Below are 17644 nucleotides of genomic sequence, written 5' to 3' on the forward strand. Positions count from 1 at the left end.
ACCGTTTCCCACACAGCGCCGCGAAGCCCCAGCTGCCCCGCCCCATCGCCGCCCGGCCCGCCTTCTCACGGTTACCATTGGGTGTTCGCCGGCACCTTTCCTACGTCCATTGGTCGGTACACACGTCGATTACGGTCGTCCTGCCCTCACGACTTCCCACACAGCGTTGCGGAGATTCCGGTCTCACGCCTCATTGCCGTCGCCATTGGCCGGTCGCCTCCCGCGTTTCCCGGAACCACTGGTCCACCATCGTGTCCGTCAGAACCCACCCCACCCATTCCTTCAAAGCGTCCAGGAGTCACTGCAAACCCCTCCCACTACAGCCTACTCCCGCCCCTCCCCGTCACGATTGGCCAACGCTTAATCCTCCTGGAATTATTGGGCCGTCTGTACTTCGATCACGACCCTTTGGGCACGCCCACCCGCCTGTACGCCAGCCCTTTTCCTAAGCGCTCACCAATCAGGAGCTTGGAGCCGGGTTGTTTGCATACGCCCCTTTCCTTGCCGCGGATATAGGCAGGATGTAGACGTTCCCCTGGGAATGGTGACGCGGCTTGGGTCCTGGAGCACCAACCCTTGACCCACCTTAGAGGCGGCGGTGGGGTCAAGGGTGGCGAGACTCTAGGAGGTGGAGAGGCTGGGCTTCCGCTCTGCGTCGGAGGTGCGGGGACCCAGGTGAGGTGGGCGGGCCGGAGATGAACCGGGTCCAGATGACTGGGGGACCAGGTGGATGACAGGTTTGGAGGCGCCCTCCTGCAAGCACGACTGCAATGGATCCAACGGGCTCTGTAGGTGATGCCCCACCCCCTTGCCCTTAGAGCCCTGAGAACCCAGAACCTGCGGACACTTGCAGGCCTCCAAGGCCTGACAGCAGTCTTGCGCTGTCCCCGGTGTCCTGGGCAAGAATGAAGGTCACGAGGGTTGGGGGACCCCCAAGTGTCGGAGAATTTGCAGCCCAGATCAGGACTCCATTAGTGCACAGCTCGGCCCTGGACCCTGGGCCCTGTATGTTTATGGGTCTTTGGGACACACCTGGCCTTGCAGTGGGGGGAGGTGCATGCCAACAGGGCCAAGAGGCTGCCACAAACTGCTGGGACACTCCATCGTGTAGCCCTACTCAGGCCACTTCACAGAGATCCAGTGTATTTTTAGAACTGATGATAAAATGGGGCTGGAGCAATAGCACAGCGGGTAGGGCGTTTGCCTTGCACGCGGCCGACCCAGGTTCAATTCCCAGCATCCCATAGGGTCCCCTGAGCACCGCCAGGGATGATTCCTGAGTGCAAAGCCAGGAGTAACCCCTGAGCATCGCCAGGTGTGACCCAAAAAGGAAAAAAAAAAAAGAACTGATGATAAAATGGTTCAGAAAAAGTTATTGACATGAAAACAACAAATATGTTACCAGGTGGAAGGGAGACACTGTGCTCGCGGTGATGCTGAGGGGAGACAAGAGGGAGCTAGACACAGCACTGCTGGGTGTCCTCCGATAAGCCCCCAGGCTGAGCTCCAAGTGAGCTAGTGTAGTTCTCTGTGGGTGGCCTTTCTCAGCACCTAGGGCAGTGAGCCTAGAGTGAGGACAGACTGCCATCAAAAAGCAGGAACCCAGATGCAGGGAGAAGGGAGAGGGGTGGGTAAGTGACCTCTTCTGGTGGCTAAGGTGACCTGTGTCTCTTGGGCCACCTCTGGTGCTGGGTCTGGGCTGGGCCTTGGAGCCAGGCAGGCAGGCAGTGCGGTCCTGGAGAGGGCAACATGAACCACCATGCAGAGGGCCAGGTCAAGAAGCAAACCACCATGCCTGCAGCAGGATCCCCAGAGGCAGGATGAAGGTCCCAAGGTGCTGCAGGACACACATAGAACCAGGGCAGAGGTGTGGGGGCCCTGCACTGTGTCCAGGTGGCGGCATCTGGTGACAGGGGCTGTTCTCTACCAGCTGCATGGCTTAGTCCCGCCTAGCAGGACCCTCTGATGGAGGCGACCAGAACCATAGGTACTGCCTGGAGAGCCTTGGGTGACGGGGGGACTAGTCAGCCAACCTTGCCCCCAGAGCTGGCAGTATCCCCCAGCCAGAGCCAGGACCAGGCCAAAAATAGAGGCCCTGCTGTTCCACCCTCAGGGACACCTTCAGGGATGGGGTCTTCTCCAGGAAAACGAGGAAGCAGGTTACCCCAGACAAACCAGGACAAGAAGGCGGGAGGCAGCAACAAGGCAGAACCCAGAGCATGCACTTTACACACAGGGGAGCTTTATTGTTACTGCAGGAAAATGTGGGTTGGCAGTGTGTCCTGGCCCCCCACTACAGCCCGGGACACAGCAGAAGTTGGCAAACCTGTGGTGGAAGGGCCACCCCACCCACCTTCAGAAGCCAAGTGCAGGCCCCAGGAGAGCCTGTTCCTGTGGGGCTTGGCTACTGGCAGACTCCTCCCCAGAGCCAGCTCCAGGGAGCCACAGGAGGCCTACAGGAGTCCCAGCAGGCAGCACCGGGGCTGTGCCAGGGGCTGTTGTAAGGTTCCTGCTCCTCTACTCAGCACCCCAGCATCCCTCTGAACCAGGAGACAGGCCCCAGCGGGACAGAGACGGAGGCAAGCACAAGTGCCCCAGGCCACAGGTGGGTCCTCAGTCCTGCTTGGCCCCCCTCTGCCTCCAGGGGTAGATGAGCTCCCCGAAGAACAGCTTGCTGCACAAGGAGCCCCAGGAGTGCTGCGGGGGACAGCCTGAGCCAGGGAGGCGGTAGGTGCGTACCACATGGCTGTAGGCCAAAGGGTTGATCTGGAAGCACAGGTGGGGATGACCGTCAGGATTAGCCCTGGAGGCTCTGCTGGGCCTCCACTATGAGACCCTCAGCATGCCGATCCTCCAGGCCAGCCAGGGGTCCAGCTTCCGCTGCCTGATCTGTTAGTCCATGAGTCCCCCCCAGCCCCCAGCCCCACTCCTCATTCAGGTTCTGGGCAGAGGGGATGGGGGGAGCAGCTTGCACCTGACCCCTGGGCCTCTCACCTGCATCAGGAGGCGGAGGGGCCTTCCAGCCTCGCGCTCTAGGACCCGGAACTTCACACCAGCTGTGAGGAGACAGGAGACAAGAGTGGAACAGAGGGCTATTCTGGCTCCCACCCACTGCTGTGGGGGGGCACGGTGAGGCTACACCACACGTGGGGCTCTCAGGATGCCTGCTGCAGCGCCCCTGTGACCCAGGTGTCTTAGTGACTTCCAGGGCGGCCAGCCCAGGAACCCACAGACCAGCCTGCAGTTCAGGCTCCCGAGCCTGGGCACTCCCAAGACAGAGTTCTTGAAAAAAGCAGGAGCTAATTATCAATTGATGAAAGGCCCAGGGCAAGCTCGGTGAGGAGGAGCGAGGGCGGGAGCGGGGCAGTCTTTCATGTGGGAAGCAGGCGCGGAGCTGGGCTTGACAGCCAGGAGAGAAGGGGTGGGGGTGCCTGGCCTGGGCTTAGAAAGACTCCGACTGCAGTTCTAGTCCTGGAGCTCCCGCTGCCTCCTCACTGTGCCCGCCCCGTGGAGACACCTGGGTGGAGTTGGTGGGGGCAGTGCTGAGAATTGCCAGCGATTTCCCTCCGACTTCAGCACCACTGGACTAGACAAAGGCACACATCTGCACCAAAGGCATCAGGCCGGCCAAGGGAGCAGCACTGACCCCCACAGCAATAGGAGGTGAGTTCCAGGGCCCATCTGGGCACCAGCAGCACAGTTGTGAGCTGCCTCCGAGCCCCTGTCTGGCCGGGCAAGAAAGGCCCCGTTGCCTCACTGTGTTGTGGGCATGGCCCCAGGCGACCCCTTCACTAAGGGGACAGGGATCTGTCCTCCCTCCTGTCAGCCCAGCACCTCACTGCTCCCAGAGACACCACCTTGCCTGCACCTACCCGCAAGCCTGTAGGGCCGGCAGAGCCGAAGGCCTAGTGCGAACAATGGCAGTGAGTTGATGAGATCCACGAGCAGGTGGATGAGGCCCTGCACGGTGACCACCAGGAGCCGGAGCTGCAGCCCAGACAGGGATCAGGGCTGGGACCATGGCCATGGCCCCACCAGAGTGCCCAAGAGCATAGCACAAGGACCCAGGGCTCACCCCAACCTGGGACCAGCAGAAGCAGGGGCAGTAGGGGAGAAGCACTCCTGGTCCTGCCCTTGAACCCCCAACCCAGAATAGCAGCTGACAGAGCGCAGGGAACATCTGCTGCCAGGCCCGGGTGTGGTCCTCACTCACCAGGGTGAACACCAAGTAGTAAAGGGCCGTGGTAGGTAGCAGGAAGATCAGGATGGTGAATAGCAGCGTCCCGATGAACAGCTGGGGGGTGGTGGCATCAGAACAGTCCCGCCCACGAGAGCTCATCAGCAGACACCACCTTGGGGGTCCCTCAGGCTTCTGGCAGGGTCACCTGAATGCCACTGCCCAGCGCTTCCTACCAGGCCCCAGCACCCTGGTCATCGGGTCCCCCAGTCACCCTGGTCACCTGGTCCAAGTCATAGGAGCAGGAGTCCACCCGCTGGCGAAGCACATTCCACTTCTTCCCCCGGAACAGACGCCAGAGTGAGGACAGCCCATAGATCTTCAGGCAGTAGAGCCTGCGGCAGGACACGGCTGGGGCAAAGCACGTATGGCATGGTGGGCACCCACACACCACACGCACTGAGAGGGGGCACGCACCTGGCTCCATAGACGTAGAAACAGTAGATGTGGAAGGTGAGTAGGGCCAGGATGTCCGACAGGATGGACAGGGCGACAGTCAGTCCCAGGCAGGCAGACAGGCCCACGTGCCACAGAATGCACTCAATGAAGGGGGACATGAGGTGGATATAGCCTGGTGGGACGGCGAGGTCAGCTCTGAGTGTAGCTCCCTCAGCCCCTGCCATGGCTTCCAGAAACTAGGACTGCCAGACAGACGGCTGGCCATCACTGGACGGGAGCCGCAGACTGTAAGGGCTGGCGTGCAGGGGGAGGGGGTGCACTCACTGATCCACAGGTGGATGTGGTACAAGAAGAAGCGGCCAAGCACCTGGTCCAGGGCACGGTTCATCTTGAGCCCGGCGGGCGCGCCCATCAGCCACTGCAGCAGCTGTTGCAGCTCCTCAGACACATGCTGCAAGCACACGGGAGGTGGGCCCCAGCTGCCCCAGCTGCTCAGCAGGCTAGCCACCAAAGGAGCAGTGCCCTCAGGGTCAGCGACACCTGTTCTAGAGTTGTGGGACTCGGGGCACCGTGGGCTGACGCCGCCAGAACAAGCACATCCCTTTCCTCACCCTGCCTCCCGGCCACTGGCCTCCAGGTCCCTTGGGCCAGGCTCCCACATATGGGGTAGAGCCTGCTCTCCAAGACCTTGGAGGGTATCCACTGCCCTCTGCCCAGGACCCCCACCATACCACCCTCTGTGTGTGGGAGTGACCCAGTTGCAAGCAGGGTGCAAAGCACTTCAGTGAACCTGGGAGGGTCAGTGTTCTGTGACCCTCAGTTACACATTGTCCCCAGTCCAGCAGGCAGGTCTGGGGAGACCCCAGGGAGAGCAGATGGGGACCCAAAATGAGGAAATGGAGTGGGGGGTGTCTCTCAGGAACAGGCACCTGAATGAGGGAGGGGCTATGTCCAGAACTGGGCTGCTGGAGCTGCCACCTACCCACCTGGGCCCTGCGGCAGTCTGAGAGTCACAGAAAGGCACAGCAGCAAGAATCAGCCCCCGCATCTAAATTAAATATTTGTATTTCTGAGCGATTTTTTTAAATGTATTTTAAAATTGAATATTTATATTTCTGAAAGGCAGGCAAAAGATGGCCAGGGTACGGGAGAGGCCCCAAAGGGGTGCATTCTTCAGAGCCCAATCCAGCAGAAGCCAACACACCTGTGCCACTGCCTGCTGGAGAGAGGCACTAGCAGCAGCTCCCCGAGGCCTGAGACAGTCCGACGCCATGAAACAAGTGTCTAACACCAGTGATGGCAGCTGTCAGTCGCACAGGGGCAGCGGAGGGGATGGGGACCAGCACAGGAGCGGGAGGACTGGGCCTTGGGTCCTCTGTGGCTGCCGCGAGGTCCAGGGTTTACCCAGAGAGCCAAGGGAACAAGCAGGGAGTGTGCCAGGCAGCCCAGCAGTGCAGGTGGGAGAGCAGCCTCAGGTCAGAGCCTGTGCCACAGCTGGCCGCCAAGTCTCGTCTAGGTTCAGGCAGGGTGTGGTGGTGGGGAAGTGGCTTAGGCCCGAACAGGTCCCCACCCGTCACTCACATCAGCCACAGGGACGAGGGCATCCGCCAGCTGCCCAATGTGGTCCTTCCTGTGCAACCAGAGCAGTAGCACGAGGCCAAGGGCCAGGTCGAGGAGCAGGGACACAAGCGTGTTGGCCTTCCTAGAAGGAGAGTCAAGTGGGCATGAAGGCACCTGGCCAGGGCAGCAGTGGCCACTGGGAGGAAGCCAGGGCAGGCCCACACCTCATCAGCTGTGCAGGGTCCTTGGCCTTCTGCGTGCTGAAGACCAGCCTGAGGTGGTCGAGGCGGTGTCTGAGCTGCTCGCATGTGGATAGCTTGCTCCAGATGAATGTCAGGGGCCACGACTGGAGCAACCTACACAGCGCAGAGAAGGGTGGGAGGTGCCATGCTCCCAGGAAGCCAGAGCAGCTCCTCCCTTTCCGGGGCCCACAGGACAGGGGCAAGAAGGCCGTGTGTGTTCAGGACCTTAGGACCATGCAGCCAAAGCCGTGTCAGGACTGCACCCCAGTGGGCAGGAAGCGCCGCCCAGCTGCCAGGGGCCTGGGGAGAGGTGTCCTCTAGGCTCCTTATGCGCCGAGGGTCACAGGATCAAAGGACCTGGCAAAATGGTCGCACCCAGAAGTGCACTTGGATGGGGGACTAAAGGGTTACTCCCATTAGGGGCTGAAGGACCGTGGGACACTGGGGTTGAGCTGTGTCCAGCCCACTGCCTTCTCTCTAGCTCCAAAGTGCAGGAAAGCTCCTCCCCTTACAGAACCCTGCCACATGGCATCTCTCAGGGCAGCCCAGGGACACCCCAAAGCTGGTCCCTCCAGCAGCCGACAACCCACACACGCTCCACAGGCCTCTCAGCCCAGAAAGCGGACTGAGCACAGGCCTCACAGGCAAGAGATCTGGGTTCCCCAAAACAGGGGTGAGAGCGCAGCAGTAGCCAAGCACTGCCAGATGCGGCCAAAGAATAACAAAAAGGACAGGACCAGGCAGAGTGTAGGCTAGCAGGGAGGGTGCGTGCCTTGCATAAGGCCAACCAGGGTTGGCTCTCCCGATTCTGCCAGCAGTGAGTCCCGAGTGCAGAGCCAGGAGCAGGTACCGAGCACTGCCTGGTGTGGGCCCTCAGAAAGGACATCAAGGACTTTGAACCTCTGCCCTCTGCGCTCCCAGACCACCTGCACTGCAGGGAGGTGGGAGCCCTCACGTCCTTCTCTCGGGTCCCAGGACCACCTAAGGGCTCCTGGGAGATGCTGCTGAGCCCCTGACCCAGAGAGCAGGCAGGGCCAGATAGCCCCCAGCTCCCCATCACAGCAGCTGGCTGGGAGGACAGGGCCACGCCGTGGGGCGTCCACATGAGTGACGGATGGGACTGCAGGTGGGGGAGCAATGCCCCCCAGGCAGCAGCAGGTGTGCTCAGGGCAGAGCCAGCACTTACCTGCAGGCGCTGAGTGCAGACAAGAGTGAGAGCAGATAGGCCATGAGCAGGCAGACGGGCCCTGAGGCCTGCTTGGCCAGCTCCACGAGGATGCTGCCCTCCACACCGTCTGACTGCCAGTGGCTCAGTCGCACAGGACCTTCGTCAAAGCGGTCGCTGCGGAAGAGCAGGGTGCTGCGCGCCACTGTGTCAAACACAGTGGCCAGGCCCTCAGCACTGGCCGTGGCATCGCCAGCCTGCTGGTGGGGCAGGGCCACAGGCGGGTGGAGCTGGGCCTGCAGCACTTTGCGCTGGTCATAAAAGACAAGCAGGACCTGGTCCTCCGCGGGGACACTGTGGGCAGCAGGAGCCTGCCAGCGGGTGGCCTTGCAGCTCCAGAACCTGCTGCCCCTCTCCCGGCACAGCTGGAGCCAGGGCTCATGGGAGAAGATTGTGCCCAGGCCCTCCAGGAAGTGGCCGAGGCTCTCCTCAGTTTCCTGCCGGTGGTGGCACCAGGTCCCCAGCACGGTCACGCCCAGCCGGCTGGCCTGCTGCACCTGGGCCAGGAGCTCCTTCACCTGCACAGGGATGAAGGGGAAGTGCACCACCGCCAGCACCACGGCGCTGCTCTGCTCCGGGACCCAGCGCCCCACCAGCAGCCCACTGTCCACGGACGCGCAGCAGGTGGGGAAAAAGGCCTTGAGCACCATGCTGGGGACGCTGCAAGAAAGGGGCCAGCTCAGTTGCTGCATGCTGTCCTGTCTCCCCCCTGCCCTCCCCTCCGCCCCAGGGCTGCAGGCTGTGGCACACAACCCCATGGACGTGTCCACGGAGCCGCAGCACACGAGCTGTGGCAAGCACAGCAGGCTGAGCTGTTCCACCCACCCTCACCCGCTTCTGAGCAGTAGCAAGAACAGGCTGGCCAGCACCCACATAGCTGCCTGCGGCTGAACTATCCTTTCATCAGCTCTCAGCAACCCGACCAGAGAAATGTGTGATGTGCAGGGAAGAACTCCGTCCACTTGACCAAGGAAGGCACGCTTAAACCCCCAACAAACCCTCATTCACTCAAGACTAGGCTGGCAAACAATGAGTTGGGTAGGAGCAGCCATTGCACTGTGGCACCCTGAGCCCGGCTGGCCCTCGTTCTCTGCGCCCCCAGCCACTCCCCAGGTCCTGTCCACTCGGGACACAGAACGCTGCTGACTTCTGGGAACTCCCAGCCTGTCCCCTGCTGAGGGTCTCTGCCTGCACCACTCCGGCTGCACTGGGCAAGGGGCCCACACCTGCCTCGGGACGCACCCCTCCAAAGCCCACCAGCACCTGGCACCTCATACCCAGGGAGGGGGACGGGCCTCGCGGGGAACCTGGGTCTCCGGGCAGGCGGCTGCACGGGGGTAGGGGACAGGGCAAGGGGGCTGGGCCGGGAGAGACGCTGCAGCAGCGCCTGTGCCCCGAGAAGGCTCGGCTCGGGACTCGGAACAGCCCCCGGCCGTCCATCTGCCCGGCCGGCCTTCCTGGCCGCTCCCAGGGGCGCGCGAAGGCCCGTGTGTGCGGGGAAGGCGCAGCGGGCGGCGTCTACAAAGCCCCGCGCGAAGCAGAGCTGCCGCCTGCAGCAGCGGGATGAAAGCGCGGCCGATCGATGCGGGGCCGGCTGCGAGGCGGGGCCGGGCGGCGCGAGCTCACCGGGGCGCGGCGGGACGGGGCGCGGCGGGACGGGGCGCGGGACACCGGCGCGCGCAGCCCCCAGCCCCACTTCCGCCCGCCCCGCGCGTTGCCGCGCAACGGTCCGGCCCCGAAGGCGCCCCGGCCGCCCCAGCACGCCCCGCCCCGGCGTTCCGCGAGCGCAGCGTTCCGCCCCGCGCGGCACTTGTCCCGCGTCCCCGGCTCTCCGCACCCCGACCGCTCCGTATCCTTGTCTGTCCCTTGTGTCCTTTGTCTGTCCCGTGGGTCCCCGTCCCCCCTCATTCGGTCTCTGCATAGGGGCCTTACACCAGCAACACCAGGCACGGCTGTTTATTGATCCCTGCACGGGGGCCCCTCCCCAAACTGCAGCAACAATCTCTGGCTCTTCTCAGAAGCCCCATCCAGAGGCCGAGGACCAGGATGTGGGCTGCCCTCAGGGCGGACCACCCTCCTTTACCGCTCCCTTACCTCAGCCACCGGGAAGTAGTGCGGGAGGCTTGGCACCGGGTGCCCATGAGGTGGGGGAGCTGAAGGGCCCAGCCCCAGCCACCACCCTCCCCGCCCAGCCACACCCTCCTGCCTGCTTGGTCTGATTAGGAGCTGGGCTGGGGCCCCAAGAGGCAGGGTGCCCAGCCCACTCGCCAGAGCCCCTGGCTCCAGCCCCAATCTTAATCCTGCAGGTCTTGAGTGTACTGGGTGCTGAGCCCGGGCACCTCAAGCTGGACACACAGTACAGGAGACCCAGAAGAAGGTCAGGGCCTCGCTGCCCTGCATTCAGCCGGTGTCTGAGTCCTGGGCCTCAGCCTTCACAGTAGTGTTCCTAGGCTGGCATGCGGGAAGTGCCCACCCAGGGCTACTGGAAGACCTTGATGAAGCCGTCCCCAGCATCAGCCACCACGAGCTGGCCTTGGGGACCAAAGGCCACCCCCAAGGGCCGGACCAGCCCCTCAGACACCAGCTGGACAGGCAGTCTGCCCCGGGGGAAGAGGGTCACTTGGCGGCGCTGCTCGTCGGCCACAGCAAGACCGCCATCTGCGTGGGTGCACAGGCCTGCGGGGCTGCCGAAGGCATGGCCGCTGAGCGAGCCCAGGGAGCCTAGGGGCTGGCGGGCACTGCCAAACAGCCACACGTCCCCACACTCCTCGCTCACAGCCAGACAGCCGTCAGGTCCCAGACCCACCCAGTGGGGGCCAAGCAGACCAGCCACGGAGGAGGGTGCTCGTGGCCGCAGGCCAGGGCCCAGTCTAAAGCTGTGGACAGTCCCAGCTGTGTAGTCCGTCACCAGGAGGTGGCCAGCAGCATCCACAGCCAGCCCCCGGGGCGCTAAGAAGGTGCCTACGGTTACCCAGCGGCCTTGGGGGGCCTGCGTGGCATGTTCAAGAGCATGGACAGCCCCATGGACGAGGTCGCTGACCACCACAAGCCCAGCCGCCGTCACCACCACATCCTCTGGCACAAAAGGCCCCACCCCTGGCACGTGGCAGGGCAGCTGGCATATGACATGTCCCTCCAGGTCCAGCACATGCACACAGGGAGCAGCACCAGCTGTGAGGAAAAGCAGGCCATTCGGGGAGCAGTGCAGGCCCCGGGGCCCCCCGGCAGCACCCGCGGGCACTGGGATCCGCCCCAGCAGCCGCTGAGACTTCCCAGATGGTCCAGATAGGGCCAGTGTGAGGCGGCTGGTCAGCTGCAGGAGAAGGCCAGGGGCGGGGCAAGGTCCTAGGTAGAGGAGCTGGGCCAAGGCTGTGGCTGCAAGAGAAGCAGCAGCGACTGAGACCCCAAAGGAGACCAGGTCGAGGCCCTCCAGCCCAGGTGCCCTGGGGGTATGGGTGCCCACAGCCCACAGCCCCACCTGGGTGCCCTGGGGGTCCTGATGCCCACACACAGCCCTGCCCAGGGACAGGGCTCAGGGCTCAGTTTCCAGAAACATCCAGCAGCCCCTCCAGTGTCCAGCAGGAAGGGGGCTTTCCTGGGCTCCCGCACCCACCTGAGAGGCAGCCACAGGCTCCAACCTCAGCTCAGCCTGGCAGCTGCTCTGTTGTTAGAAACCAGAGCGGGGCGGGAGTGGGGAGGGGCAGGCATGCATGTGCACGCATGCGTACACACACACACAACACACATACACACGCACACACACAGGAAGAAACTGCAGCAAGGCCCAGGGCTGCCCTGTGTTCACGTCCACTTCCTGCTCAATCATGCCTCAGCACTGGCCTCCGGGACCTTGCAGTCCCACCTGGCTGGACACTGTCCCAGGTGATGCCTGTGTGGCTCTGACATGCCCATAGGCAGACCCCCTTGCTGCCTTCCCCCCAGGGCTGGGACCTGGACACGCCTGCACGGTCCTCCCAGCCCCCCCACAGGGCCCTCCTCCATACGCAGGAAAGTGGAGGATGTTCTCCCCAGTGCCCGGTCATCTGCCTGCTGGGTGCTGTGTATTCGAGCCTGTGGGGTGCTGGGGGGCCCAGTGCCAATCCCTGTCTTGGTTGGTCCTGCTCTGGCTGGCCTAGCCCTGGAGCCGGTGCAAGCATCCCCAGAGGCCTTGGCGGGGTTCGGAGGTGGGGCTGGCTTAGGGGGTAATTAGCTGGGGCTGAGGGTCCACTGCCCGTGGGAAAGGCCGGTCCAGCCCAGCCGAGCGGGCAGCCAGCTGTGACAGCTGATGCCTATCAACGCAAGGCTGGCGGGGTCCAGCCAGGCCACTGGCATGGGGCGGGGACAGGGAGCCATGTGGCCCGCCCAAGGGAACTGCTGCCAGCCCAGTATGGATCTGACCTGAGGCCCTGACCGCACGCCTGACCCCCTGCAGGGCCTGACCACAGCCCGTCTCTGCCCCGAGTTGCCCCAAGAAAGACACACAGAGCAGTGAAGGGTTACACTTTAATGTCCTCACAAGGCCAGACACACTGCGGCCTCTTTTCTGGGGGCTGGCATGCTGGACAGACTGGCCACAGGATGCCCCAGGTGCGGGTGGGGTGGGGGGACAAACCGAAGCATGGTGCAAACGGTGTGAGCTCAGAGCTCAGATCCCCGGGGGCTGTGCGGGCCAGGGGCTGCCCCAGGGGTCCAGGAGCCTCCTGAGCAAACGTGGGGGGCCCAGCCTCCACGGGGGAGAGGCAGGTCCTGCAGGGTGCCATGCGGGGGAATGCTGGAGTCAGCCTCACACTTGGTGGTGTGGCCACAGGGAGGCCCAGCCGGGCCCAACACACTGGGTCCCCCCAGGGGCCCCTGGGTCAGTGCTGTGCCCAGCGACAGCCGTTTCCAGGGTCCAGGGGGGCCCTCAGGTGCCTTGGCAGAGCCCCGCCTCACAGACAGGTCCAAGGGCATGTCTGGCGCCTGGTGGACAGCCAGCAGCTCCCCGCGAACCCTGCCCAGCTGCTCCTGCGATGGGCCCCTCACGCACAGCTCCAGGTCCTCCCGCAAGGGGCGCTCAGGGCCCCTGGGGGGCTGCTGGGACAGGGGCTCCTGCTCCTCTGGCCAGAGGCTCTGGCTAGGGCTGGGGGTCAGAGCACACTCAGGGGATGGCAAGTGACCCCCCCCATTCCCAGCCCGTCCCCTGGCTTAGCCCACCAACCTCATACCCTCTCCCCTCCGCCGTCCCCGTACCCACCTGCTCCAAGACCTGGACGTGGCTGTGCTGGCGAGGGGCCCTGGGGGCTCCAATCTGCTTCCAGGAGGTGGCGTCCTCTTGGCCATCCTCAGGGCCAACTGCTCTAGCTGCCCCGACCCTGGGGGGGTGCCCCAGGGCCAGGACGCCCCCAGCCCAGTGGCTGGAGTTGCCGGGGGTCCCTTGGGTGGGGTGAGGGGCTGGGTGGGGGCCGCTCCACCTGCTGGCAGCCCCAGGAGCAGAGGGCAGTAGAGGCGAGGGACAGGGCCAGCCCGCGCAGGGCCCTGGGGGGCAGGGCAGGCCACAGGCAGCAGGGGCCCCGTGGAGGCCAGGAAGGGTACGTGGGCAGCTGCCAGCGAGGGCCCCAGGCAGGAGAAGAGGGCAGGGCCCAGAGGGTAGCTTAGCCCCAGGAGGGGCAGGTGGAAGCTCTGGGCCTCTGGGGGCCCACTTGGGAGGGGTGGCGGGTAGCAGGGGGCCCCTCCCTCAGGGCCCACTGTTGCTGCATCTGCGGGGGCCATGCTCTGGGGGGCCCTATCCAGACCCCTCTTCCAGGGCTCAGCCTGGAGCCTGCCCAAGCCTGGTTTTGTCTGGTTCTCCCTGGGGGCAGGGGCCCGGGTCCCGACAGGGCCAAGGTCAGGGGTGGAGGGAGCAGCGTCGAGCTGTGCCGCGGGGGTGGGGGCCCGGGGCCGGGGGGCGTGCAGCAGCAGGGACAGCGAGTCCTTACAGAGGCTGTACTTCATGTGGTTGTACAGGTGCGACTTCTCCAGGCATGTGAAGGGGCACTGGAAGCATTTGTAGTTGTAGGGCTTGCCCCAGGGCCGAGGGATGTAGTGCGGCTTCTTGGGCTTGCGTGTCCGAGCGCTGGGGCCCACGTGGCAGGAGCCGGCCTCTCGGGACATGGCCGTCTGCTGGCAGGCTGGCCCCTGGCAGCATGGGCCCTGTGGGGGGACCCTGGTCAGTGCCGGCCCGGCTGCAGTCTGGACGGTGTGGCTGCCCTGCTCCTGTCCCTGCATATCCCCTCCCGCATGCTCCTCTCTCCACACACAATCAGAATACACACTGGTGGGTGACGGTCCTGCCCAGCTCAGCTCCCGATGTGCTCCGAACCCGCACGGAGACACCTGGGGCACTGGGGCTGGTGCAGGGGTTAAGATGCCCACCCTGGACACTACGCTTGGTTCCCCAGATGCTCCCAGGAGCCACCCCCGGGACAAAGCCAGGAACAGACCCAACTCTGTGGCCTTCAGCTGGAAAGCTGGACGGGTGCCTGTGTTTTAGGGGTTAACCCCACACAGGCCCACTTCTGGGGTGACTCCGGGAGACTCAGGCTGAGCTCAGTGTCTGCCACCCCTATGGACGCCGGCTCCCTGCACAGCTGAGAGCTGGCACGAGGATGTGGGACCCACAGGGCGACCTACAGAAGCTCCCGAGCAGCTATGGGACTACAGTGCTCACTCCCGAGCACTGCAGGCCCCTGAGAGTGGCAGCTCGGCGGGCAGGGCCAGGCGGGGTGGGTGGACGGCGCAGCCCTGCCACCTGCTCAGCCTGGCTCCATCTGGGTGGCTCCAGGCAGGTCAGTGGCCTAGCCAGCCAAGACCCTCCTCCGCCCACATGCCGGTGAGCGTGGCAGGGAGCCCCCCTCCATCTGCCCTGCCACCTGGGCTGCCCCCTCCCTGGCCTGCGCAGGGCGCAAGAGCAAGCCCCTTTCATCAGGCAGGACACAGACTCTGACGCGGCCCAGATCCCTGTGGAGACGCAGACGCACCCACTCCCGGGGGGCGGACTGAGCGCACCAGGGCCAGCGTTCTCCTCGCTGGACAGGACTCTGTAGTGACGCCAATGGGCCGTCCCCAGTGTGGGGAGGTCGGAGGGGTGCAGGGGCCAGCTCTGGGAGGGCACAGAGGAGGCAGGTGGCCAGCCTTCCTGTGTGAGGTCGCCTACCAGAGGGCGTGGACCCCCAGGAAGGGGCTGCAGACTGGGGGGGTTGCAGGGGCAAGGAGGTAGCCCCTCCCGCCCCGCCCGCCCCCCACAGATGGCACACGGAGCCCGTGCTGGGAGCTGCCCATCCATCACCGGGCCCCGGGAGTCACACAGCTGTGCCTGGTGCACCACAGACCCCTCCCAGCCACGCACCCCTCCCTGTCACTCACCCTCCCGGGCCCGGAGGGTGGGGCTCTTCCCGGGCCCCTGTCGGTCAGGCACCTGCGCAGGAGCCCTCTGCAGCCGCTGACCCCAAGGGCGCCCGGACAGCACCGGCACCCCCATCCCGGGCGCCAGCCGTGCCTCCTCTGCGCTGCCCGCCCGGACGCCACCGCTGCCCCCGTGCAGGCACCGTGCGGAGGGGACCCAGCACCTCCCACCGCCCAGGTCTGAGCGCTGGCGCTCCTGGAACGCGAGACCCCCGCGCGCGCGCCGCCGACCCCCGCAGCCCGAAACTTGGCGGGACGCGCCGCCTTACCTGCGCCGGAGAGGAGCCCGCGGCGCCCGGTCGGCGCCGTCCCGGGACGCGGGAAACTTGCGGGACGCGGAGCCGCCCCGCGCGCGTGTGCCCGGCTGGCGCCCCCCGCCGCGCCCGCCCGCCCCGCCGAGCCGCCGTGCCGCGTCCCCCGACGCCGCTCGCGCTCCCGGAGTGGACGGCAGGAGCGTCCGCGCCTGCGCCCTGCGCGGGGCTGGGGGCCGCCACCTCCGGCCCACCTGGGCGCCGGGCACCGCGGGCTCAGGTGTGCGGGGCGGGGGGCGCGCCGGCCGCCGGGAGTCCCCGCGGCCATGTGCCGGGGTGTCAGTGGCCCGGGGCGCCGCGGGGACAGGGCTGTCAGCTCCCATCCGTCAGGCCGGTCCTGGCCGGCCGCAAGGGGGACGCCCCGGCGCCCAGCCCCGTTCCGGCCGGGCAGCAAGCCCCCCTTCGGCCCGCGCCCCACCAGCGGTGGGGAGGGAGGACCCTCACTCCCCCTCACCCCGCGGAAGGCCAGGACCCTGGGGCCCTGCCCCTCACGGCCCCACCCCCAGGCGGCCGCAAGTCCTAGCTCAGCGGCAGTCTGAGTCCTGGCGGGACAGACACGGTCACGGGCCCGGGGAGGGTCAGCCCCCAGCCCCGCTGACTTGGTCCAGCAGAAGGTCTGGACATAAAGGATTTACTATTTTTTGATTTTTGGGTCACATCCAGCGGCGCTCAGGACTTAGGGATCATTCCTGCCCAGGCTCTGGGGAACATATGTGGTGCTGAGGACTGGACCTGGGTGAGTCGGAGGCACAGCAAATGCTCTGTCCACTGTACTCTCTGGTCCTGGACCAAGGATTGTGGTCCACCTTGGAGCAGCCGCCCTGTTGGGTCCGTCGGCTTCCCAGGCAGCTCCAGCTGTGATGTGCATGGAGGCAGCACTCGAGGGGCCCTGGGTGCTCCCCTGTGCAGGAGGAGCAGTGGGTGGCGGAGACACATTTGGGTAACACCTCTTGCCTTCTCTGAAGCTTGTCAGGTCCAGCGCGCAGGCTTGGGGTGGGGGTACCTGGGTGTGTCGGTCTTCTCCCAGCCTGCCTGCTGGGCCCAGCTGACCATGCAGCAGCCCCAGGCTGGGCCAGCTCGGGCCACCATCATGCCAGCAGCCCTGTGCAGGGCGCTGGGGCTGCTCCTTTGCCTGCAGAACTCTGGAGGGTGGGCGCAGGCCCCTAGACTACATGGGGACACAGGTAGCTGCCCCAAGAGCCCGGCTCTGGGCTTGAGGGGGTCTGTGTGGGAGGGGCGGGTGGCTCTGGAGCTGGCTCATGGGGCCTGAGTCCCTTGGCTATGCCAGGTCAGTCCAGCTGGTCCATCCCATGTGCCCAGGACCCCTGAGACACTGCCCGTGGGGGGTGAGTCTGGGTGGACACTGAGGGAACACTCGTTGAGGGGGGTTCTCCCTGTCCAGCCCTGGATCTCATCATGGCTACTTGCTTCTGGGTGCTGGGCATGAGGGTGTCAGCCCAGACAGGCCTGGCCCATGTCCCCGCACTCTGTTCTCGCCAACGCAGACGCTGGGCCTGGGTCTGACCCAGCACAGTACACGGTGAGCCTCAGAGCACGACCCAGCCTCTGGAGCAGCCGGGAACCCCTTCCCACTCACGGTGGCCTTGGGGCCTCCAGGCCAAGAGCCGTGGCCCATGGTGGCGACTGGCCGGCCGGAGGAGCTGTGGGTGAGCACCCAGCCGGGGAGGCATGGTGGGCCTTCTGGTCGCGGGGGAACAGTGGTCATGTTCTGGGCTCTGAATGGGGCCGCGCCCACCGCCCGGGGCCGACAGCAACCATATGTCAGAGGGAAGCGGAACCATCCTCATGGCCCCGGGGGCCCAGCCTTCCTGGGCCTGTCACACTCGATCTTTCCTGCCTGAGTGGCAGGCAGCGGCAGGAGGGCCTGTGGGCAGCACAGCTGTGTGAGGGGCCATGGCCTGGCCACGGCCCACACCCCCACCCTACACCCACCCCGCCCCCACCCTGCACTCTGGGGCTTGTCCCAGGCCTCACACACCTGCAGAGGTGCCCATCCCATCCCAACCTGTCCTGCACAGGCGCCCGGGGCAGGCGGGAGAGGCCCCAAGCGGGGAGCTGGGGGACAGGAGGCCACAGCTAATTTGTACACTAAGTGCTTCTGACAGGCACCGCACAAGTGAGAGCCGCAGCCAGTGGTGGGCAGCTGGGCGACTAGCGGCTAGGGCCCCGGAGAGGGGCTCACCCCAAGTCTGCACACCTGGGGGGCCCTCCCTGTGGCCACCCCTGCCTC

The 17644-nt window shown here is 65.4% G+C and overlaps 2 protein-coding genes across 3 annotated transcripts; both read right to left on the reverse strand.

Annotated features, from left to right (window-relative positions):
* Nucleotides 1-2222: 2222 nt before the first annotated feature.
* Nucleotides 2223-9391, reverse strand: PIGQ (phosphatidylinositol glycan anchor biosynthesis class Q). Of its 2 annotated transcripts, none has more exons than XM_004604217.2 (11): nucleotides 9290-9391; nucleotides 7625-8323; nucleotides 6421-6552; nucleotides 6218-6338; nucleotides 4961-5087; nucleotides 4655-4808; nucleotides 4461-4572; nucleotides 4214-4294; nucleotides 3873-3987; nucleotides 2995-3056; nucleotides 2223-2766 (listed from the first exon to the last, which is right to left on the reverse strand). In XM_004604217.2, the coding sequence occupies exons 2-11, from the start codon at nucleotides 8311-8313 to the stop codon at nucleotides 2614-2616; spliced, it is 1746 nt and encodes a 581-aa protein (XP_004604274.1). In that variant the 5' UTR covers nucleotides 8314-8323; nucleotides 9290-9391; the 3' UTR covers nucleotides 2223-2613. The 2 variants fall into 2 exon arrangements, with proteins under 2 accessions (XP_004604274.1, XP_054991176.1); XM_055135201.1 differs by having other exon boundaries at nucleotides 8941-9369.
* A 751-nt stretch (nucleotides 9392-10142) lies between these two features.
* On the reverse strand, nucleotides 10143-15458 carry LOC101550575 (proline-rich protein 35). Its single transcript, XM_055136821.1, has 4 exons — nucleotides 15352-15458; nucleotides 12897-13831; nucleotides 12596-12782; nucleotides 10143-10976 (listed from the first exon to the last, which is right to left on the reverse strand). Exons 2-4 carry the CDS (start codon nucleotides 13790-13792, stop codon nucleotides 10143-10145), a joined length of 1917 nt encoding a protein of 638 aa, XP_054992796.1. The 5' UTR covers nucleotides 13793-13831; nucleotides 15352-15458.
* Between the last annotated feature and the right edge of the window lie 2186 nt (nucleotides 15459-17644).

Source organism: Sorex araneus, chromosome 4, assembly GCF_027595985.1.
Source record: "Sorex araneus isolate mSorAra2 chromosome 4, mSorAra2.pri, whole genome shotgun sequence".
Taxonomy (NCBI): Eukaryota; Metazoa; Chordata; class Mammalia; order Eulipotyphla; family Soricidae; genus Sorex; species Sorex araneus.